At 35.1% G+C, this 26,415-nt stretch overlaps 1 protein-coding gene across 1 annotated transcript in view; it reads right to left on the minus strand.

Moving 5' to 3' along the window:
- Positions 1–25,152, minus strand: part of LOC142984842 (lysosome membrane protein 2-like) — a 36,086-nt gene extending 10,934 nt beyond the window's left edge. Inside the window, exons 1-3 of the mRNA XM_076132689.1 lie at positions 24,816–25,152; positions 5,827–5,918; positions 4,943–5,106 (exon numbers count right to left, since the gene is read on the minus strand). Of these exons, the coding sequence (XP_075988804.1) occupies positions 4,943–5,106; positions 5,827–5,918; positions 24,816–25,062 (503 nt within the window). The 5' untranslated portion in view covers positions 25,063–25,152. The remainder of the gene's footprint in view (positions 1–4,942; positions 5,107–5,826; positions 5,919–24,815) is intronic.
- Between the last annotated feature and the right edge of the window lie 1,263 nt (positions 25,153–26,415).

Below are 26,415 nucleotides of genomic sequence, written 5' to 3' on the forward strand. Positions count from 1 at the left end.
GTAGTCGTAGCGTGATGATGTATAGCCTCCTCGATAAATGGACTATCTAACACTGAAAGATTTTTCAAATCGGACGAGTAGTTCCTGAGATTAGCGCGTTCAAACAAATAAACAAACAAACAAACTCTTCAGCTTTATAATATTAGTATCTATAGATATAAATTAGAAAACTCGAACCTGAGACCTCGACAGCAGTCACCCAAAACAACTTTTGTTGGTAACTAATGTTTGTATGTATATATGTATCTATGTATGTGTGTACATATTATTATGTATTACTTAATGAACGAACAGTAAACAGTTGTTGTTTACAATAATTCCAGGAAATCTGACAGATAAGCCACTGTTAACGATTAATCATTTCTAATACTACCATTTGTAACTTAAACATCACTATAGCAATAAAATATTATCTGAAATCATTAGCTTGTTTCTTGTTAATGATGTTGATACGTACATAAAATCACGTCTTTATACCATAATGGTAGGCAGAGACTATAGAACGCCACTTGGTACGATCCTTACAAACTTCCCTTGCTTAATTCACATACATACATGTTGTTATACAGGACCGCCGGTTTCGAGTACTACGCACCTGACCTTTTTTCAAGGCATCACCGATATGATCTGTGTATGTCTTATAAAATATATTATGTTGTGTTATAAATAATAATAATGTACTCCTAGCCGGTTTTCGGCTACGGTCGCCTGTTTCATTGAGGTTAGCCAACGTTCCTGGCTTTGTTTATAGTATCCAAGTGTGTGCACAATACACAGGTACACTCTCTATTCCTTTACTCTCATAGTCCGGTGGGACGGTACACCGACACGACCAGGGAGGGGTCAGGCGTAAGACAGAAGGTCTTACGTGCTCTCAGAAGCACGGAGGTCTACAATTCTCAAATATCTAACTTCGGGCAATTCACTAAACATTTCTTGACAGAAAAAAATCGGATAATTTTTTGACCTGTACCGGGATTTGAACCCAAGATTTCGGCATAATGACCTTTATAAGTTTGTCAAGTCGTAATTTATAATAATATCTTTGCTCATTATACAAAAAATTTAAAATGCTTACGTTAACTTAGATTTAAAATAGTTATATAACTTAATTAACTATTGCATAATTTTTGAGCTAAAAAGTTGCACAATCGCGATTTTTCCTGTTATTTTGGCAAGCGTTAAAATCATTAACTAAAGATAATAATTACTTATCTAAGTATGTATTTCTTGTAAATAGTAATAATTATCTTCTATTTACTTGTTGCTTTTTTTTTTGGGACAATATTTATATGTTTCGGGGAAGTATTATCGTAGGTTATTTTTTATAATTTTCGGACCTTGTAGAATTATCTCTGAGATTAAGCTATGCTTGCCGAGGTTATTCTGTGGATGGGTGGCCATATTGTACATATCGAATTCCTCCGTGTTGAAGGCACGTTAGATTGTGGTATCATTAACAAAGATCTTTGTCAGTCGTTACCAGCAACAAGCGACTGTAGGGAACTATAGTACAGACAACCTGGGTAACTTTGAATCATTTGGGTAACATTGACAGTGGGAATTTGAACTAGTTTCGATTATTTGTTCATATAAAACCAACACAATTGATAAAAGTTTGCAAAACTAAAATAAACCTTTATCAATTGTGTTGGTTTTATATGAAAAAACAATCGATACTAGTTCAAATTCCCACTGTCAATGTTACCCAAATGATTCAAAGTTACCCAAATTGACCTTAAGTCACATGGAATAGCTAATAAACAAATAGGAACTGACGTATTATTTCATTCATTAACACAATTAATATAAATCAAAGTCTAATTTAACTAATACGTCAGCGAATCAACACGACTGCTAACGACACGGTAAACAAAGTTCTGATAACCTATATACAGACATATTAGATAAATACACTGGTTATTCCCATGAACCATCTATGTAAATAATACCTAATTATTATAAATCACAGCTTACCCCCGGTTTCTGAGGTACATTTAGCATTAGTTTATCTATTAAATAGCGCATAAACTCATATATTTGCTGTTTGTCGTATGGTTGTTGGTCAACCTAGTGTCAAAGTTGTTCAAGCCGCCCGAAGGCCTTTGACGTGGCTTAACGACTGTTATCGTAGTAGATAACAACCGGGACCGACTTTTTACGTGCCCTCCGAAGCACGGAGACGCCCTGTTTAAATACCACTATGCGGTCACCCATCTATGGAATGACCGCGCCAAGGTCTCCTTAACCCACAGATCGTTTACCGACCGGTGAGCACAACTGGCTATGGGCGCTCGAGCTCATATAAACGCTATTGAATAGATAAACTACCGTTTAATGTACTCAGAAATCAGGGGTCAGCCTTTCTTCCAATTATATTGGAGTCGGCTTCCAGTCTCACCGGATGCAACTGAATACTAGTATTTTACATGGAACTACCTATCGGACCTCCACAACTTGGGTTGCCAGATCCAGGCTGATCATTTCCTGGACATTTCAGGGGCCACGAACGGAATCAGAGTTTTGATTCAGTTCAAGACTACATTAAGTAGGAATGACTGAAAAAATACGTCTTAGCATCGTAGCTTAGTAAAAACAAGTTACCTGGGATATAACACGATATCATTCGATAAGACTGGTTGTCAGATTTCCAAGCATCTGACTACTGTTAACGACTGTCAAAGATCTTAGAATATGACAGCTGGGACCCACAATTTACCACACCGTCCGAAACATGGAGAAACTTAATATGTAAAATACGGTCACCCATCCAATGATCAACCTCGGCAAGTGTAGCTTAACCTGGGAGATCGATCGAGCTGTTGTTGCTTAGTCACGGGCTTTTCTGTATATCCGTGTGTATATTATTAGTAGAGGCTGCCCGCGACTTCGTCCGCATGGAAATCCTTCCCATGTGTATCCCGATCCCTCGGAAATACTGGGATAAAAAGTAGCCTATCTGTTATGGTGATCGGTTCAGTAGTATTTGCGTCAAAACAGTAACAAACATCCATCCATCCATCCATCCATCCATACATACATACATACATACATACATACATACATACATACATACAATTTTGAGAATGTATATTCTCATTTATAATATTAGTAGGATATAGTAGGATAGTAGAGATTAGACTTTGATACTTATTTACTGAGTCAATGAATGGACTTTTAATACATTCGTCATTGTGTAGTACTTGTGTATATTTATCACGTAATATTATGACTAGGAGATGACTGACAAGAAAGTGTGACGTGGAATAAAATCATCATATAATATAGGTATTGGAGATATAGGGATGAACACATATGACTTTTCGAAGTTACGTGTATTAGAAGTAATGATAACTTCTTCCAACGGTGAAGGAAAACATCGTGATGAAACCTTGCGTGCCCGAGAGTTTTATAAACAGTTCTTGCCTAGCTTGGACTCCTAATGTGAATTCGACCATCATTTTGTAAGAAAAACCTTGCCCAGCAGTAGGACTGTATTAGCCTGTTATAACCAACAGGTATTTAAAAGTAGCTTTTGCCCGCGACTACGTCCCCGTGGTTTATGACTAGTATTATCTTCATACAAACTTTCATCCCCTATTTTATCCCCATGGGAGTAGAATTGATCAAAATCCTTTATTAGTGGATGCCTACGTTATAACATCTACTTGCATGCCAAATTTCAGCCCGATCCGTCCAGTGGTTTGGGCTGTGCATTGATAGATCATTATGTCAGTCAGTCAGTCACCTTTAAGTTATATATTAGGTCGGGGAAAAAGTATTTTTGCATTATAGTATGTATGAACTTGTAATAAAATCTCAGTGGCTTCAAGAATCACAAATGTGTACACGGTTCATTAGGTTTCTTTCAGTGAGCTCGTGAGGTAATATCGAGTTTTTTTATGTAGAGAAAAGATTTTATATTACAAGTTCATACATACTATAATGCGAAAAGACTTTTTCCCCGACCTAATATATTAATATTTAGATACACACAATTCTATTTTTTTCTTCGTCAAACGACCTTGCTTGTCACAACACGCCTACGAAACTATCAGAATAACACGTATATATCCACAAAATATCAATTTACCACCCGTAGTGGTCGTTCCCATAGATTATCTCCAATTTATGACACTCATATATGAAGCTATTTTTAGTAACTAATCAGCTTTTGATGGGAAAATTCAGTTGTCTAGTTTTACGGGCAGTTTAGCAATAGTAAGTATACAAATTCGTTTACAATGCTGTGGTCTAGGCGGTAGTGAATACCGAGGTTTCGGGTTCGATTCCCGGTTGCACAATGTATATTTTCTAACTAGCTGACCCGCGCAACATCGCTTGCGTCACAAGAGAGAATGGGTCATAATTTTCCCCGTTTTTGTAACATTTTTCGTTGCTTCTGTGCTCCTATTGGTCGTAGCGTGATGATATATAGCCTTCCTCGATAAATGGACTATCTAACACTGAAAGCATTTTTCAAATCGGACCAGTAGTTTCAGTGCTTTCAAGTTATTGTTTTTTTACGTCAGCCACCTACGTCCAAAGATTTTCCCAGTGCAAAACTAGGTTCTTAACCAAAATCATAACCTTACCGTCTAACCACTTGTAATGACTGCGATATAGTACAAGTTATATCACATTAAACAATATATAACACGAGTTAACATTATGCTAACGTTGTTAAAGATAACACATACACACACGCATACATACACACACACAAATACATTCGCATACATACACCCAACAGACACGCACAGAAACAGACAGACAGATAAGCATTTTTTATAAATTGATAATGAACTGATGAGCTCATACAAACATCATCAGTCTAGCCTTTCTTCCAACTATGTTCTAGTCTACTACCAGTATCATCAGATCCACAGTATTAAACCTTCGCATATAACCGACGTACTATTACATATGATTATATACTTACGAATAAACATAAGGTCCGACTTCTTGAACGTGCAGTTTCTCAGCGTCACCTGCCTTCACGGCCTCCCAGTTGGTGTAGTTGAACAGGTGGACCTTCATCAGAGGCTGGACGTTCGGTCGCCGCCAGATGGAGTACGCTAGCGAGTTGTTGCGGATCACCATGCTCTGTGGAGTGAAAGGGTTACTTAGTTTTGGTTATGTCTGGAGAACTGTGTATAGCTAGTCTCGGCCAGTGGGTGGTGAACGATGAGTTAAGCAGGCTTAGCGCGGTCATTAAAAGATGGGCGACCGAATAACATTTAGTGCAAAGTAGGCGCATCGTTTACCAACCAGTCGTTATTTTAAAGTAGGATGTCTGCATAGAGTTGTATTGAGTTGATCGCCTCGCGTCCAAAGTGGGAAGTTCTCAAATTGATAAATGATAAGATCAGTTGGTTAAGCGACTTTAGTGCGGTCGTGCTATAGATGGGTGACCGTTTAGTTGTATTTGAGCTGAGACTTGCGTAAAACGTCGGTCTCGATTGTTGTGAATTAGGATAATATAATAGTCTTTAAGTCATGTCAATTGTCAAAGGCTTTCGGGCGACTTGAACAATTAATCTTCCATCGTGATATTTCCTTTCACAGTATTGAGCAACTAGCGCCTAGCTGTTCTAGTCTCCACTAAGGGTCTAGGACCCTAAGGACATTTAGACCCTAGGACCTAGGACTAGTGTCCCGTTTCTGAGGCACACTTAGCGGTACTTTATCTATTCAAACTGTCATGTTTCTATAATCTTAAACGCTATTGAATAGATAAACTACTGCTGAATGTACCTCAGAAACCGGGAGTACGTCAGTTAGTTGAGCCCGGTGTTATCGTAAGAAGAGAATTGATATACTCACATCCAAAATGACGTCATTGATTGTGTTCGTAAAACAGAAGAATATGGTCCCGATCATGCTGAGCAGGAAGGTCATTGATAACAACACCAGCACTGTAACAAACATACAAATATATTGGCAAAGGAATTATAAATAGTGTCTTTTGTACAAAAAGATTACGAATCGAATACATGTCATCTTTTTTCAATCAAAAAATATTTTAACTAGATGTAAACCCGGCTTCACTCATGTAAAATTTGCTACGGTAATCACGGTAATTGCCGTAGCAATGGCAACACTTGTGAAAACAACATTTTCGCTAAACGTCAACGACTGAAAAACCCAGGATGACGACTAACGACTGTCAGAGATCTTTGAAAATGACAGCCGGGACCTACAATTTAACGTGCCTTCCGAAACACAGGGAACTCGATATGTATAATATGGTCACCCATCCACTGACCAACCTCGGCGACCATAGCTTAACATCAGAGATCGAGCATTGCGGCCGTTGTTACTTAGCTAAGACCTCCTCTCTTCTAACTTTATTTAAGTTGGGTAAAAATAAAATTGTCTATTTAAAAATGATACTTAAATGTTGAAAAATAATTATTATAGTATCTAAATAGCATATCTTTTTCGGAGATATACAACACTAATGACCCAAACAAAGCTTTTGAAATATTCATGGAGACGTTCCTGCTGTTCTATAATTTGTGTTTCCCTTTAAAAAAGATATTAATAAAAACAAACAGGAAGCCATCATGGGTTTCGCGGGGAATAAGAGTGTGTAGCAAAAAGAAAAGAACGCTACTCTGGCAATACCGTCTTAAACCTACCGATTTAAATAGAAATAGGTTTAAAAATTATTCTAGGACGTACAAAAAAATCATTAGATTAACGCAATATGCACAAAATAACAATAAAATTAAAACATCTACTAATAAAGCAAAAGCTACATGGGATATCATTAATAATTCTAAACCGAACGTGCCTAAGAGCACTATCCCACAAATTCGGCTAAATAATGAAATAGTTAATAGTCCATATGAAATAACAAAGGCATTCAATGACTTCTTCATAGACAAAATAACACCTATTCCTGATCGGGGTAAAAATATCACAGTAAATATTCCCAGTTACGTAAACTCGTTCTTTATGCATCCAAGTACTAACCATGACATAGAAAAAATAATTAAATCGCTAAAGAATACCAATAGTGTAGGTCATGATGGTGTCTCTACCAAAGTAATTAAATATGTCTGTGATAATATAAGTGAACATCTTAGCTATATATTAAACTTATGTATTTCTGAAGGTATCTATCCGGAAAATCTGAAAACTGCCATTGTTAAACCACTTCATAAAAAAAATGATAAAGAACTTTTGCAGTCATATAGACCTATTGCACTCATCCCAATATTCTCAAAGATATTCGAAAAGTACATTAATGATAAAATCTATAGCTACGTAGAAAAATGTAATATATTAACTAAAGACCAAAAGGGCTTTCGAAAAAATAAAACAATTAATATGGCAATATATGATTTTCTAAATGACGTTATAACAAGTGTAGATAATAGAGTGCCAGTATGTGCGTTATACTGCGATATGACGCAGGCTTTCGATTATGTGGATCATAATATCTTAATTGCTAAGCTTAACGCCTATGGTATCCGGGGTAACGTTTTGCAATTAATCGAATCATATTTAAGAAACCGCAAACAGTATGTAGAAATAAGTAGAATAAATATAAAAACAAAAAAAGAAGAATATTATAAATCGGAAACTAGAACGACACTGTATGGCGTGCCTCAGGGCAGTGTCCTAGGACCACTTTTATTTATATTATATATTAATGATTTACCAGAAGTAACCGACAACCCTATGACACTATTTGCCGATGACAGCACCGTCATAATAAAATGTAAAAATAGGCAAGATTATCAACAAGAAATAAATACTACAATTAGGTCCATAATAAATTGGTTAAATAATAATAATTTAAGAATAAACATAGATAAAACTAAATTAACTTTTTTCAATCAGCGTATAAATACATGTGGTGATCTTAATATTCAACACAATAATAAAATAATAGAACAGGTTGATACTAGCAAATTTTTAGGCTTAACAATTGATAAAAGACTAGATTGGAAGCCACATTTAGAGGAACTAAGTAAGCGACTAAGTAAATCTGCTTATATGTTACATAAAACGTGTCCGGTGTTAGATATAGATGCAAGACTAACGGCGTATCATGGCATTGTCGGTTCCATTCTTAGGTATGGAATACTCTTCTGGGGAAACTCAACCCACAGAGAGATAATATTCCGATCTCAAAAAAGATGCATAAGGGCTACTTTTGGATTAAAATCGACGGATTCATGCAGACCATATTTTCAAAAATATAAAATATTAACCTTGCCATCACTTTACATATTTGAAGTTGCTATGTTTGTCAAGACCAATCCACATTTATTTATGAAATTATCAGACGTCAGTGATCGCAGCCGCCGTGACAATGAACGATTGTGTATAAGACCATCGCGGACAGCCCTAATGCATAAAAGTGTGTTCTGCATGGCACCTCATATTTATAATAATTTACCACAAGATCTCAAAAATATTAGTGTAATAAAAATTTTTAAGAATAAATTAAGAGAATATTTAACTACTAAATGTTACTATAGTATAGCAGAATATTTATCTAAATAGTTTTAAGAATATAATTTTGTTTAATTTTGTTTTCGTAATTTACAGTTTGTTATTTTAATATAATATATATAATAAGATATGATGTCCATAATTATTATGTTGAATAAAATTAGGTATATAATACATGTAAAATGTTATTAAATATTGCATGCCGTGTGACGGCCAAATATGTGAAACTGTATTATAAATAAGAACTCTGAACCATGTTTGTTGCAATAAATAATTTTGAATTTGAATTTGAATTTGAATAGTCTATTAAAAAGGTTGCTATCAATCTAATCATAAGATTGATGAATAAAAAACACGTGCATTTATTGTGCACGTGCAAAATAATTAAAATATACGCTAGTCAATTGTCTTGTTCATATTAATTGTTTCTCTGCATGATTACGCTAATTTTTGTTTAAATTACTTTGCGTAATAATCGGTAAAGCAATAGTGTTATGAAATGATACATTTTAAGACATTAACTTGCGTTTTTCAGATGAAAACTGTAAATATAATTTATCAGTGGACGATGATGATATTAATGAACTACATATAACTTAAATTACTTAACGTAATAATCGGGAGAGTTATAGTGTCACTGAAATGATACATTTTTAGACCTTAACTTGCGATTTCAGATGAAAACTGTAAATTTAACTTTTCAGTGGACTGTAACGAAGTTATAGAGTAGTAAATAAATATCATCACACTACTGAAAACTATTTGATTATAAAATAGAAAAGATCGCTCGTACTAGTACTGACCCTACCGGGAATTGAAGCCGAGACCTCATGACGACTGGTTGTCAATTTATCTTGGTATTTAGAAGTAGGTATATAAGTATGTTTATCAGTTATTTGGTTACCATAGTACAAGCTCTGCTTAGTTTGGAATCAAATGACCGTGTGTGAGCTGTCCATTGTCCAATGATATTTATTTTGTTGTGATATTTATTTCTTAATAGGTATAATCTCAATAATATAAATTATTTAAACAAAGTTTTTATTAATTAACCAGGTGTTTCGAAAACAGTTATTGATTGTTGTCAAGTGAACTTAAACCTCTATAATCAGTTAAAAATAATTAAAATGACTTAGTTTGTAAACAATATCGCATGATTTCTACTTATCTTATAAAAGAAACATTTATTACATAAGATTATTGAAAACTCTTGTATTTGACTTTGGGAAGGTTGGTCACGTAAATAATATAATATACATATATACATACATACATTATACTGATATTATAAATGCGAAAGTTTGTGAGAATGTATGGATGTTTGTTACTCTTTCACGCAAATACTTCTGAATCGATTACGATGAAATTTGGTATACAGGGTGTAAATGACAGCTAACCGAAAACTTTACTGTTAAGTTTGTGACACTGTATGCGCGAAATTTACTCCAACGATATTTCTCGGAAATGATTGGTTCCCGAGTTAGTCATTTTTGAGCGTTCAATGTATAGTGAACAACGCGATGTATCTCCGCGCATGCCTACGAGATTTCTGGCGGCGGCGGCGCGCTGAGCGACGACATGTCGCGACGCGTCGTAGGTACGTACCTACGCGTACCACCACGTCTATGCGCTCACTAGTGTGCAACGCTATCATTATACAACAATCTTATGTATCGTTTATGGTATCGTAAGTAAGCCCGTATGTTACAATAGCTCATAGTAAAATTGTAAGTAGGTAGGTTAGGTACCTACTTGGCTTACGTGAAATCAAACAATAATAGCAAAATGTAACCAATAATAAGAAAGTGCTAAAACAAATTGTTATCAATGTCTATCAACACGCAATTACTTGGTGTATGGCGAGAGTTTGAGTACCTTTGGATCCGGACATACAGGTGCAGATCACGCCGTGCACTTCCACGTGGTTCACCATACATAACACATCAACATTTCTTCCTATTTACGAACACAACTGCACTTCGAAAACAATAACAACAAAAATAATAACAATAAAAACACTAACAACTCAAAACCGGAACAATAACAAGTAATAATAAACAACAGTTCACACACGACACGACGAATAGGACATAACGAACGACACCGGTGAAGAGCTTCCGTCTTCCGCGAGCGAATTGCTCGAACTATTAATCAAAGAGAGCCGCCGGCGCATCTCCGCTCACTCGCGCCGCCCCTCGCCCGCGCCACCCGCTCCCTCCGCGCCGTCCCCGCGCGCGCCGCCGATTTGGTGACGAGCGACGAGTTAGGATCCCAGCGAGAGATTAGATTCACTAAAATATTGATGTGGCATTACTATTTTTACTTGTCACAGTTGTTACTGGTTGCATTGTAGTTTTATTCAAATACCAAATAACATTACAAACATTATTGATGTAAGTTTAAAATACTTTGATATTTATAACATAAAATCACATTAAAGTAAATAAAATAAACACGAAACGTTTATTTAATTAAACCATAAAAATGTAGGTACATAACAATGATAACAATCAATATCCATTAATATTCTTATCAGAGAAACTAACTTATCATAATTCATAATCCCCGGAGAATGAGTCACACCAGCACATCAAAATATGACTATTAAACATACTGCATTTAATTTGTGTACTTATGCTGATAATAATAGTTTTTGTTTTATCAAAATCGGATCAAAATTACCGAAGTTACAGCGTTATAAAGTTTCACTGCTTTTTTAAATTTGCGTTGCTTCGCGCGCTATGCGCTGACGTCACGACGCTACAGACACGCTTGTTCGACTGCGGGTGATGCGGAGTTTTGATTTGAAAAGTGATTTGCATTTAATATTTAAAGAGTCTGAGTATGTGTATGTGTTATAAATTTAATCATCGTGTTTTTTGTAAAATAAGATATCCTCGATCTCGATCGCCACGCACACAATCATCAACTAGACCCAGGTAAAGAAAGTTGAACTCGTATACTAGTAATAATATTTTTGTGTGTAGTTAACAATAAAATTGAAAGTTTGTTAGAACTGGCATTACAAATAATGAGTGTTACGTACCTACCAAGTGTAAATTTGGAAAACATAGTTTTAAAATAATATTATAAAAAAAAAGTTGTCACCCCTGCCTCTGACTTTAGTCAGGTTGATGGCTATCATATGAACGCATGAATCTACTCTGTAGGTAGGTAGTCTTATATGATTGGGTGTGTAATGAGAACTTTTAAACTAACATTTTAATTTTGATATTATTAGATTTAATAAACATGGGTTCTTTTTTCAAAACAAAAAACCAACGCCAACTCAACCGCCGCGCTCGGCTCGCCGCCGCCTATGAGGTCATTGAACTGCTTATTAAATAGTATCAACTGTTAGGTAGAAGTTCATTGCTAGGTATGTATGAACATGATATGGCATCTTCATCTTGAGGAAGTGTTCAAAAGGCAATAAACTTCTATTTAACATTTGCGCTTGACAGTATCAGCACCGGGCTTTAAGTTTTAGATTAGGTGTCTTTTGCAAAAATATAAAACAGTTTACATGGTACAGAAAAAAACAATTTTTAGGGTGTTTTTTCACTGGAGTTAGTACACATAGGAACAATACAATATTTTCTAACCATTTTGTTTGTCCCCTATAAGCAAAACAAATTATTTAAAGCAAAACCGCGAGAGCACAACGAGCCTATGTAGGTATCGGCAAGTACTGACGAAATAGCAGTGTCGTGAGATGACGTCACACGTCCGTGCGGCCGCTTCGCCGGAGTTTGGCGCGAAGGCCATACTTTGACGTTTAATATCTCGGTCATTTTTGAAGATACGAAAAAAATAAAAACAGATTTTTTATCCTTGAAGTACCTAGTTTTTAAATATACTCATAACAAAAATCATTGGTGTGACTCATTGCTTAGCATCCATTTTGCCGTATCCCATCTATGTAACATCCACGCGCGGTCGCGGCGTCACGCGTCAGTACGGCCATCTACTTTTCGAGTCGCACCGCGCTTGTATGAAGTATGAATGAGCGTGTAAATATCGAATAAAATTTTGCAAGAACAAATGGAACAAAGCGACAATACATGTTAAATTGTTTATGAGAGATTTTTATAGCGCTAAAGAATATCAATTGGATTTTTTGTCGTTCTGTATGTATTTGTACGTGTAATAATAAGATATCACACATTTTAAATCTTATGAATGTATTTTTTATCGGAGAGCGGGATAATTATGTCATTTTCATTTTTAACATAGAACAATTAATACTCAGTAACGCTGCATACTAGTGAGTGTGAGGCTGACGGCTGTGTGTGTAATCGTATCTGTGTGGCGCGCGTAGGTACGCGGCGTGACGTCGACCGTCGCGGCCGCCGCCGGCGCGGTGTCGTTGGCCGAACAGCTGATAGCAAATTTATACGTTGTTTTAATCCATTGCTGTTTTTTGTGAAAAACAGTAATATGGCGGATTTTTTTTCATATTCATGTTGCATTGTGTAGTATTAACGAAATAATACCAAAAAAATAAAAAAAAACGCATAAAAAATCGGAAAAATCAAGAAAAAAGCGATGAAAATTTTCAGCGCCATAAGCACCAGAATCGTGTCTAGAATAATTTTTTTTTCGTTTTCGGTAGGCTGTCATTTACACCCTGTATAGGTAGCTGAAGACTCAGAATACCACATAGGCTATTTATACCGGAGTTCTCGAGGGATCGGGATTTACACGGGAAGGGTTTCCAAGAGGACGAAGTCGCGGGCGGCCTCTAGTACATATATAAAATCACGCTTTCTTCCCCATAGGGGTAGGCAGAGACCAGAGAATATAATATGAAGGATTTAAATTAATCTGGTCTGACAATGCACCTCCCACGCAAATGGTCGATGGTTCGAATCCAAGGCAACATACATCAATAACTCTTCGAAGTTATGTGTGTATTAGAATTAATTATCACTTGTTCTAACGGTGAAGGAACATATCGTGATGCAATGCATGACTGAGAGTTCTTTAGAACAGTTCATGAAGTTATGCAAAGTCCCTAACCCGCGTCGCGTCAGTGTCGTGGACTCAAGGCCTTACAGGCCTTACAAGGCCTTAAAGTGCTTTTAATAATTATTTATAGTTTTGAGATATAGTTAGCTGTAGTTTGTTTGATTTCAGAAAAGTATAATATGATTATTGGAAAAAAGACAGCCTATGTCTGATTCCAGTCTTAAACTGCCTCTGTGCTGAATTTTATTGAAATTGAACTATGAAAATGTTACAGAGATACAGAGTTACTTATTTAGAATATTATTTTAGAATAAACGATGTGACAAGTTACAATATTAGGTCGGGGAAAAAGTCTTTTCGCATTAAAGTATGTATGAACTTGTAATAAAATCTTTTCTCTACACAAAAAAGCTCGATATTTGGGTACCTCACGAGCTCACTGAAAGAAACCTAATGAATCGTGTACTCATTTGTGATTTTTGAAGTAAAAGAGATTTTATAACAAGTTCAAACATACTAAGCGAAAAGACTTTTTCCCCGACCTAATATAAAAATTATAAATATTTGCATTGTCTTTGGGACACACTTTATTATTACTATGATTCATGAAAACTAAATCTCGTAAAATATTGTAGGATTTCGTATTCATGTGTTCCTTTTTCTATTTTATTTAGACACGGAGTAGGTACTATTATTGTACCATAGTTTGACCGACATTTACAACGATTAATATTGTGATAAGAAACAAATGAGATTTCAACTGAAGTATATTCTTTTTCTTTATTTATAGTAGGCCTATGTTTTCTCCCTGCATAAGCGAGTGGCTTGCAGCTATATTCAGGCACACAAACTTATCTGGCGTGTGCAATTTTAATCTATACTATTATACTATTTTTTTTTAATATTATAAAGCTGAAGAGTTTGTTTGTTTGTTTGTTTGAACGCGCTAATCTCAGGAACTACTGGTCCGATTTGAAAAATTATTTCAGTGCTAGATAGCCTATTTATCGAGGAAGGCTAAAGGCTATACATAATCACGCTACGACCAATAGAAGCAGAGTAGTAAAGAAAAATGTTACAAAAACGGGGAAAATTATGACGCATTCTCTCTTACGTGACGCAAGCGAAGTTGCGCGGGTCAGCTAGTTACTTATAGTAGGCCTATGTTTTCTCCCTGCATAAGCGAATGGCTTGCGGCTCTATTCGGGCACACAAACTTATCTGGCGTGTGCAATTTCAATAACTACATAATCAGAATGACGTTTAACTTATTACATTATTAAATAATGCAAGTAATATAATAATTGTGTAATGTAATAATTGCATGCATTTTGTAAGAGCATGCGACATTGACGTCATAGGAGACAATTATATCAAATGAGCTGTGATACAAGATGTTTTATTTCGTGGTTGGTCTAGCGTGACAATAAGCACTTAGAGAACGTTGTCAGGCGTTTTTTTGCGGAACGGACGGTGTTCTTTAAAACCAAAATCACTTTTCAGGGCTTAGGGATTTTCCAATAATGACTTACCCTGTTATTTATAAAAATATATGAAGTTATGAAAGGCTTATGAAGACTTTTGTTTCTTTCACTCCTTAGCGAAATGAAAAAGAGAAAGTATAATAGCTTTATAACTAAATTAGGTTTATAGTGTGTTTATGAATAAGAGGGTTTAAATTTTGGAATTTTGACTACCTCCGTGACGCAGTGGTTTAGGTCGCCACGCCGCTACCATGACGTCGGGAGGTCGTGGGTTCGATTCCCACACGGAACAATTATTATTTGTGCCATTCACAAATAATTCGTATGGGTCTCGTTGTACTTTGTGTCCGTTGTTTGTATGTTTGTAAAAGTCCTCGAGACACAAGAGCAATTCTTAGTGCGAGCGCAGAAAAATAAAATTATATGCCATACCTGCCACCAGAAAGCACATTTCTGGTTAAAAGGCATATTATATTTATTTTTTCAAGGCGTGCTATGGATGCGTACTATGCGAAACGTACAGCGCCTGACTATTTCGATAAAAAAAAGTAAAGCATCTTCGAGTGTAATTTTTTACGTGTATTTACGTCAAAAATCTATTATTTTCGTAACAAAATCTATTTTTATATGTGTTACGCCTAATTTCTGTATCTATGCCAATTTTGTAGGGGTTAATGACCTTTATAGTAATTAGTGAAAGAGCTATTACAAAATAAATTATTGGGAGTATAAATTCAATTATGTTTGATGACTTCGTAGTGCAGTGGTTAAAGTGGTCGGAACGCCAATATCAGTGTATCATCGTGGTTTCGATTTCCACGCTGAACAAATATTTGTGATCCCCAAGCGGTTGTTTCAGGTTTGGTTAAAGTTTTTACGTATGTTAAAGTCCCTACGACTCAAGAACAATTCCTAGTGCGGGAGCTATCTAAGTCTTATGTTATTAGCTATCTATATCACTTTTATAGCTAAATTGCTAAACCGAATTCAATGACATTTTAAACGTATATAGTTAAAGACCAAACAAATTTTACATTTCTTTTTGAAACTCGACATTTTCAACTTTAAAGATACCATATCCATTAATGTTATTCAGAAATGGGACAGTAATAATTAATAATACGAGTTAACATTTGCAATAAACAAAGTATTGATTAACTATCAATAAATAAGAGTACATAAATAACTCATTGTTACAATGTGACCATTTTTAATACATTATTTCCATTAGTTTTCTTATTATTGTGTTATCAGAATGTCATCATGACATCGACGCATATTTATAGTCAAACGTCGCTCTTGAAGTCAAGTTTTAGATGGGTGATCTCTACAATGATAAACTCAAGACGAAACAGTTATTTTTGGATTGTACAAATAATTGCTCCTCTAGGGAATTGAACCACCTACGTCTCCCCGACTAGTGATACAACCACCTTAACTACGCTCTCCTAAAGTTAAAAATCTCCTAAGGCTTTTGAAAATGGCAGCCGGGACCCACAATTTAACGGGCCTTCCGAAATACGGAGGATTCGATGTACAAGATGGTCACCCATCCACAGACCAACCTCGGCAAGCGTAGCTTAACCTCAGAGATCGATCCGCGCGGCTGTTGTCAACTAAGCCACGAGCTCCTCTGTCAGTAGTTGTAGCGTTACTGAGTAACAAACACACATACATACATTTCTTGCCCCCGGTTTTCAAGGTACACTTAACGGTAGTTTATCTATTCAATAGCGTTAAAACTCATACAAAAAAAAACGCAATTGAATAGATAAACTACCGCTAAATGCACTCAAAAACCGGGGGTTAGTCTGTTGTCTATGAAAACTTTAATCTTTATATTTATTCACTACTTTTGCATTACAAAAAATAATTGTAAAAACATTATTTTTGTATTAAAAGTAACTATAGATCCCTGCCTATACTCTCTTGTGAATGAAAGTTAAATGAACACAACCCAACTAGCACACAAGCTGCTTATACAGTCGTTATACAGCCTGATAGTTGCATAAGAGTCGTTCAAATGCTGTACAATTCTCTATAAGTTGTATACTAGCTATTTAAAAAACCCTTTAACAGCTAGGCGGGACAGTAGCCGTTTAGTAGGAAACTAATGACTTATAGTGATATATGAGCATGTAATTGCATCGCTAGACAGCCTAGGGAAGTATAACTGAGTTAATGGAATCTTCTATAACACCGTTAACTGTATAAGGGGACTTTAGGAGATAAAGGAGTTTAAACGGAGTTATGCGTTGCGCTTATAGCGCTCAAGAGCGTAAATAAGCTTTTTGTAATGCCTTAGGTTCTATAACAGATTTTTTTAGGGCTAGTGTATTACTCATGTATAAAAGAGTTGCGTAGGTCTTTAATAGCGCCTTGAGCGTTATATCAGATATTTATATGGCTTCTGTACGGCAAATAGATGTATAAGGTATCATTCGAAACATTTTTACAGCCATGGGGATTACAGAATTATGTTAAGCACCTAAAGCGCTATAACCGAGTAATATACCTTTATACTAAAGCTTAAAATTATTATCATAATATATTTACATAGGTGCAGTGGTGGTTCAGTCCGTCAACTGTTTCTAAAGAATAAATAAAATAAATAAAATAAATAAAATAAATAAAATAAATAAAATAAATAAAATAAATAAAATAAATAAAATAAATAAAATAAATAAAATAAATAAAATAAATAAAATAAATAAAATAAATAAAATAAATAAAATAAATAAAATAAATAAAATAAATAAAATAAATAAAATAAATAAAATAAATAAAATAAATAAAATAAATAAAATAAATAAAATAAATAAAATAAATAAAATAAACAAAATAAATAAAATAAATAAAATAAATAAAATAAATAAAATAAATAAAATAAATACAATAAATAAAATAAATAGAATAAATAAAATAAATAAAATAAATAAAATAAATTAAAAAAAAAATGATTTTCAAACTATTTTAATATTCAACGACTGACCCCTAAAAGTACGAGTAAAATGCTGGTGTGCGACCAAAACAGTTATATTCAAGCACTCCTATGCCACAACTGCAAAACCTTGAGGTCTACAACAGCAAACACTAGAGCCTTTGTACAGCTTAAGGCGCTAGAGCAGATGTAACCAACTCTGAGAGCTGCTTGATCGAGACGCCATTATAGCATTTGGTAAACATATTTTTTGAGGTTATTACGATCTTTTGAAGATCATATAAATCTATAGCCTGGTAACGTTAACATAATTAAAATCATTTTTTATTACCTATAACCCTAATTAAATTATCTGTAACCCTCAAAGTCTTATTTATGTTCAAAATACAATTTCCAAATCCACATATCTATATAATTTTTGCATTTAAAACTGAATATTTTGAGGGCGCATGAAAATATTGACGATAATATACATATATATTGACAGCAAACTGGAACTCGCACTTTCATATCACGTACACAAAGAAATAAAAGCGATAGACTACTTGTTATTTTAATAATCCAATCCGTAAAAATAAAATGTCTCCTCATTTGTCACTGATGATTCATTTTAAAAAAATATATTTAGTTTACACCATAATAAACCTACCATATTACTAATTTAGAGCGTTAGCATTTATAACCGTTACACAGTAGCGCTAAAATAAGGTAAAGGTGGTATAATCGCGCTGCAAGAGCTTTTTCGAACGCTCGTGGCGCTAACCACCTCTGTACAACAGCTGGTAAGCGCCACGAAGCTGCGAAAAAGCTCTTGTAGCGCGATTATACCACCTTCATCTTATTTTAGCGCTCCTGTATTACTACTATACTACGTACTATTATAATTACTATTTACGACCACTGTAGATCCAATGTCGAGCTATAAGCTGGACAGTATGGGCCTATTTGACGCTACAAGAGATCTGTAGCCGCTTATAGAACCACTATACTTCTTACTAAGGAGCCTAAGGCGTTATAAAAATCCTTTAACCGGCCATTGTGCAGCTTGTTATAGCGCTTGTGTGCTAGTTGGGAAGTGTCCGTGTTATCAGTTGGTTATCAGAGCGCGGTATCCAAAGGTTGGCCGGGGAGATGCGTCTGATAACGGCCGGCTATGTACCAATACTTTGTTGTATAAACTATCATAATAGAGTGTTTGACTGTATCTATTCTTATTAATATTAAATACGTAAATAAAAAAATAATAATAAACCCCAGTTTGTTCAGTCCATAAGCACCCCATCTCAATAGCGCAAGTTTTGCCATAGTTCCATACAGTACGGTGATTGTCCTTGGGTGCATTTTAAAGTGTAAACAGGGATAATCAGTAGATTGTGTTACCGTACATTATTGAAAGATGAAAGACGACTAAAAAGGCCTCTAAGTGTTGGCTTCGGCCCCACACACGCCTTTCAAATGTCCGGGACTTTGTTGTCCCGAGATTCACAAAAGACATACATTTTTTGATTTTACCAGCAGTGATAGCCGAGTGGTATGGTACCTCACAGGTAAGTGGCTGCAGGTTTAAACCCTAGGCAACACACCAATGACTTCCAAGTTATGTGTGTATTAGAAATAATGGTCACTTGCTCTAACGGTGAAGGAAAACTTCGTAACGAAATCTTGAATGCCTGAAAGTTCTTTAGAACAGTTCCTGAAGGTATGCAAAGTCCCCAACCTGCACTTGGCCAGCTTGGTGGATTCAAGGCCTGAACTCTCCCTCATTAATGGAGACCCTTGCCTAACAGTGGGGATAATAATGGGTTAATTCCATTTATTTATGTAAATATGTATTTCTAAAAGATCATGTGCATAGTACTCGTAACCGGCGAGCCACTATGACAAGATGCCTAATAAATTTTGTAGGGAACCTAGCAAGTAGTGTTTGTACTATGTACTAGAACGTCACGAAACAATTAATTCTAAATGGTCACCCATCCAAATATTACCCTGAACAAGGTTGCTTAACCTTGTTGATAGTTTAGTGTTGCAACTGTGAGCGTTATTTTAAGATTATTAATCATCTGTGTATTATTCCTTGGTAATGACATTATCTTGATGTATGGACAAACATTATGATGTGTATTTAAAAACTGTGTCAGTGAATAAAAATTTTACCCTTCTTTTGACGCGGTCGGGTAAAAGAAAATAATAAAGCAATATATCTCGAATTTGATTCTAAATTATTTATTTATCGTATGGTTAGTGGTCAACTTAGTGTCAAATTGTTTAAATCTGAAAGAATTTTTACACTGCTTAACGACTGTTATCTTAATTGACTACAATCAGGGCCGACTTTTAAGTCATCAAACTTTTGAAGTATTTAAGGTGATTGCCATGCCAATACCTTGAAAGATCGTGGGTTCGTCTCCCACACAGAAGAAATCGTGCGATCCACAAATAGTTGTTTCGGGTCTGGTTGTACTTTGTAAGTCCCTCGACATAAGAACAATAATTCTTAGTGCGGGAGTTGTCAAAAAAATCAATAATGATCCTACTAATATTATACATGCGATATTTTGTGAGAATGTATGGATGTTTGTTACTCTTTCACGCAAATACTACTGAACGATTGATAGATGATTACTATGACATATATAGTATATGAGGTATGTAGGTAGCTGAAGACCCAGAATAACACATAGGCTATTTATCCCGGAGTTCCCGAGGGATCGGGATTTACACGAGAAGGGTTTCCAGGCGGTCGAAGTCGCGGGCAGCCTCTGGTATTATAATAAATACACATGTTACTTGGAAAAGTAATTGGAGTGTAAGTTTTGAACCTCGACCAGTTGCGTGGGAGTAGAATGCCTACCAATCGGCTATCAGTAAAATTAAAATAAAAATACAAATGAAGTTTGCACCAGCACTGATAAAAGATCTGCTTGCATCCTACGCTGAAGGTCTGGGTTCAAAACCAAGGCCAGCTGATTATAAATATATAATATACTAGCTTTTACCCGCGACTTCGTCCGCCACCTGGATTTACCCATGGGAATGCGTCATTTTACCAGGGTAAAAAGTGGCCTATGTCCTATCTCAGGTATCAAAATATCTCCATACCAAATTTCATGCAAATTGGTTCAGTAGTTTAGGCGTGATTGAGTAACAGACAGACAGACATACAGACAGAGTTACTTTCGCATTTATAATATTAGTACGGATTTTGGTAACTGTTGTGGTTTAGACGATACTGTATACGACTGTCGATTTCCAGGTCTTACGTTCGATTCGTAAGATGGGTGATCGCGAGTTCTTGGCTTCGATTCCCGAAGTGACATGCTATTGGGCAATTCTAATTTGCATTAGAATCTGAAAGGTATACAAAATTTACGTGTTTTGTAACACGGAGCAACTCGGTATGTATAATATGATCACCCATCCACTGACCAACCTTGGCCAGATTTGCTTAACCTGACAGATTGAAAATATTACACCATATAACGCAATGGTGTCGTCTCATATTGAAGCTACTCGTAATAATTACTGTGTAAGACTCTAATTAAAACGACGGTCACAACCAATTCATACACTCTTAGTCATCATATTAGGTCGGGGAAAAAGTCTTTTCGCATTAAAGTATGTATGAACTTGTAATAAAATCGTTTCTCTACACAAAAAAGCTCGATATTTGAGTACCTCACGAGCTCACTGAAAGAAACCTAATGAATCGTGTACTCATTTGTGATTCTTGAAGCCAAAGAAATTTCATTACAAGTTAATACATACTATAATGCGAAAAGACTTTTTCCTCGACCTAATATTAGCGATATTAAACACAAAGAAAGATGCAAGAGGAGCTCGTGGCTTAGTTGACAACAGTTATGCGGATTGATATATTAGGTTAAGTTCAGTGTGGGTTGGGGACGTTGCATGCCCTCAAAAATGTTTTAAACAAATTTTAGGCATGCAAGGTTTCCTCGCGATGTTTACATTCACCGTTGGATCATGTGATAATAATTTCTAATACACACATAACTTGGAAAAGTCATTGGTGTGTTGCCTAGGGTTCGAACCTGCGACCACTTGCGTGGGAGGTGTCAACTTATACCACTTGGCTATCGCTGCTCGAAAAAAACTGTTTAAAGCATAAACCTGGCTATGTAGTAAACATGCAAAATAACAGCTTTTCCAATGACTGTCATCAGACACCCTTCACCCGATAACCGTAAAGATTAGACTAGTAGTAATTAGTTGTTATGATAGGTATATAAACTGACATAGGTGTATGAAACTGCACGTGCATTGAATTCTTCAGATAACTAGTCAGAATAATACGTCAGTCAGTGTACAAAACTTAGGACCTATATTTGTGTCACAAAGCAGCGATTTGGTGCAGAAGTCTTGGTTTCGTTTCCCATGTCCGGCACAAGTTCTGTTGTTCTATTCATTTTTTATCAATAATAATTAAAACTAAACATTAAATAATTACATTAAATAATAATTTTATATGTACAAACGAATAAAAAAAATTAATTAAAAAATTAAAAAAAATGTAATTAAAAAAATATTTTTTTATTAGAAAATCTCTTATTAGTAGAAAGGAGTTTGGTAACGTGCCCCGTATTGGTATTAGGCTCGCCCTTATTACATAGGACTAACATAGTGAAACGCTGGTGTGTTTTCATACATCTACGTTCGGGTATAACAGGCGTGATATATATTTTATGTATTTTTGTATGAATAAACTAACATAGGTGTATGAAACTGCACGTGCAATGAATTCTTCAGATAACTGTATGAAATGATACGTCACTTGCAAAATTAATGGCAGACTTTTGTATCGTCAGAGACTAAAATATAATTAGTGGTAGGATGGATTTTATTACCTACTAGCTGACTCGCGCAACTTTGCTTGCGTCACATAAGAGAGAATGGGTCAAAAATTTCCCCGTTTTTGTAACATTTTTTACTGGTACTCTGCCCCTATTGGTGGTAGCGTGATGATAGCCTATAGCATTCCTTGATAAATAGACTATGTAACACTGAAATATTTTTTCAAATCGGACCAGTAGTTCCTGAGATTAGCGCGTATAATCAATCAAACAAACAAACAAACTCTTCAGCTTTATAATATTAGTATAGACTCTCTGACGATACAAAAGTCTGCCATTAATTTTGTAACTTTGTAACGTTGCAACGCGAACTTTATAGTTAGTTAACAAACTGCGGTGATTGATCTCTGAGGTTAAGCTACGCTTGCCGAGGTTGTACTGTGACCATATTATACATCGAGTTCCTCCGTGTTTTGGAAGGCACGTTAAATTATGGGTTCCGGTTGTCATTTTTAAAGATCTTTAACAGTAGTTAACGGTAGTCAGAAGCTTGAAAGTCTGACAACCAGTTTTAATGAAAGGTAACGTGTTATAAGCCAGGTAACTGGGTTGTGGAGGTCCGATAGGCAGTCGGTCCATGTAAAACACTGGTATTGAGTTGCATTCGAAAAAACTAAAGCCGACTCCAAAATAATTTGGAAGAAAGCCTAGGCTGATCTATAGGTATATAAACTATCATAGATGTATGAAACTGCACTTGCAATAAATTCTTACTAGCTACTTTGAATAATACGTCGGAGTACAACATTTAGAAGTTTCATTTTTTATTATAAAGGTTCCTTAGGAAGTGTAAAGGAGCACTCAGAGAGGATTTTTGGAAATTCCTTTACGAAGGGGTTGAATTTCCACGCGGGAAAACCACGCGCGGAAAGCTCGATAACTATATTATAAAACGTGGAAAACTGTCTTCGTATTTGTAAACTACGCAACATACTTTGATATGAGTTTAATACATAGTAGATATCTCTAATACGGAATAGAGAAAAAAGAAAAATAGTGTAAGAAATATTTAAATCAAGACTGTTTCCAAAGGACAAATTTTATGTCACAACAACTTTTACAAACATACAAACAAAGGACCGGTACTGTGTAGGCATCGAACCATTGTGGTGATCAAGTTAACCACTGTGCTAAGGACTGTTTCGAATAATTCGTTTTAGTCACAACAACTTTTACAAACATACAAACAACGGACTCAAATATTTTGTACTGTCTCGATGTCGAACCGCAATAGCCGTTGTGTTGATCAATTTAACCGCTTTACCGCAGAGGTTAAGGAAAATAATTTAATTAATCTACTTATCGTATGATTAATGGTCAATTTAGTGTCAAAGTTGTTGAAGCCTTTGATATAGCCGTGACAGACATAAGAACGCAACTGGCCAAATCATAAAACATATCTACCAGGGGTTGGTTTAAGAACAATTGTCTATGTAATTCTGGGTTTTTAGCTATAGTCTTGCAAAAATTACATCAATATTTCTTGAGACGTTTGGCGTTGAAAGACGAACAAAGACAAACTAATATTTTCGCTTATTTTGTCTTGTACCCGAGACTGTCCGCGTGGAAATATTTCTCGTGGAAATAAGTATCCTATGTATAAATTTAGTTTATATACTACTTATATATCACATTTCATCACATTATATTCAATAGTTTTCAGATAAAGAGTAACAAACGCAAATCGCATTTACAACATATTCCTCATTTCCCGGGGTAAAAAGTATCCCATATGACAATTGAAGTTACAAACTAATTATGCTATTATATTATGTATTAATTATATTATCATTATTATTGCTCTGTATAACTAATTTAACAAAATCCATTTAGTCGTTTTCATGTAAAATATAAACAAAGATTTTCACATTTCTTTATAAATAAAAATGTTTATCTCCGAATTAAATGAACTAAACTAATATGTTTCTTTTTTTATGTGTCTGTACCTGTCGAGAAAAGTTTTAAATAGGATCGATGGGATCAAAATTCCCATGAAAATGGTATCAACGGGATAAAAATTTTCCAATCCACTAGTTTGAAATACAAGTATGATTAAAATTTTAAAGTACTTACGGCAATAATGTTTTTTTTCTGGCTGCTTCCCCCAACATAGCACCCCCCACTGTTTTTTCACACCACCACAGCTAAACTGGCTTCTACCACAGCCGGCACATCCTTGAAGATTAGCCAAAATTGTATCTTCCCTTATTAAAATCTTCCCTACCCCATTTTTAGGGGTAATTATCACTAATTTCTCCTCATTTTCTTTTGGCAACATTAATGTAGTTGATGTCATTTTATCCAAATTTTGATGTTCCATTATATCATAATATTAAGCGGATATTTTTAAGCGAATATTTTTGAGCGTGATTGAGCGCGCGCGACGTCTTCACTCTAGCGACTCTCGGCCACGACTGACGATCATCAGGTCATATATAAGGTTATCAATAATTCGATTTAAATAGGTTATCTCATACTGTTTTCGTTTTAGATTTTTATTGTAACGTTCACCCCTATGCATGTTGGTTAACATACTTAATATCACGCTTATTATAGCCGACGTATGGACACAATTTTATAAAATAATATCGCGTTTCGCAATTAATAATGTTAGTCCCATGTAATAGGGGGCGAGTCTATTGCCATATACCGGGCATGTTATCAAACTCCGGGCTACTATTGGGCAATTTTTATGTTAGAAAAGACCAATAGTATACTTTATCCGACCAGGGATTTGAACCCGGGATCTCAATGTAAGCAGTCGGATTCACTGCGCCACAAAGGCAGTCATGTTAATTTATACATACATACATAAAATTACGACATTTTTCCCTCAGGGGTAGGTAGACACTAGATAACGCCACTTGATACGATCCATACAAACTTCCCTTGCTTCATTCACATCCATACATCTTGTCATACAAAATTATGTTAGTTTATAAATAATCATAAAAAAGTTCTTTACGCATGTTGCAATAATTTTAATCGCTGTAACTGCGTACTATAATGTTATCGGAAGGTTAAGTGGTGTAGTTCGCGGTATAGATTTGGATGGGTCATTTGTTTTTTGACTCTTATTTGTGTTCTAATTTGTAATGAGATAAACTTTCTTTTGTTTTTACTTTTGAAGAGATAGTTAATTAGGTTAGTCTGATATGCAGTGGTGAAAATAAATCGTTGTGTTTTAGTATTTAAATTGTGTAGTGGATTCAATTTTATTTTGATTGAAATTGTAATTTGGAGTATTTATCCTACAAATGTTATATGTAAATGTGAAAGTTTGTGAGAATATATGTATTATTGATGTTTGTTACTCTTTCATGCAAATACTTCTGAACCGATTACGATGTTTGGTATATAGGTATCTGAAGACCCCGAATAACACATAGGCTTTTTATCTCGGAGTTCCCGAGGATTCGGGATTTAAGTATGTTTATATTTGAAGTATGTTACAAATGTTACAAGCTCTGCTTAATTTGGAATTAAATGACCGTGTGTGAGTTGTGATATGTATATTGTATATGTACATAAGGTATCAAATCATATTTAATTTTAAAATACATTTTAACAGGTCATTTAACCAAAAATGTATATTGACATCAAATATTGGAAACTACAAAATTTATATTTATCATACAAATGTTATAAATGTTTTGGAAATATTGTATTCTAT

The sequence above is a fragment of the Anticarsia gemmatalis genome, chromosome 28 (genome assembly GCF_050436995.1).
Source record: "Anticarsia gemmatalis isolate Benzon Research Colony breed Stoneville strain chromosome 28, ilAntGemm2 primary, whole genome shotgun sequence".
Taxonomy (NCBI): domain Eukaryota; kingdom Metazoa; phylum Arthropoda; class Insecta; order Lepidoptera; family Erebidae; genus Anticarsia; species Anticarsia gemmatalis.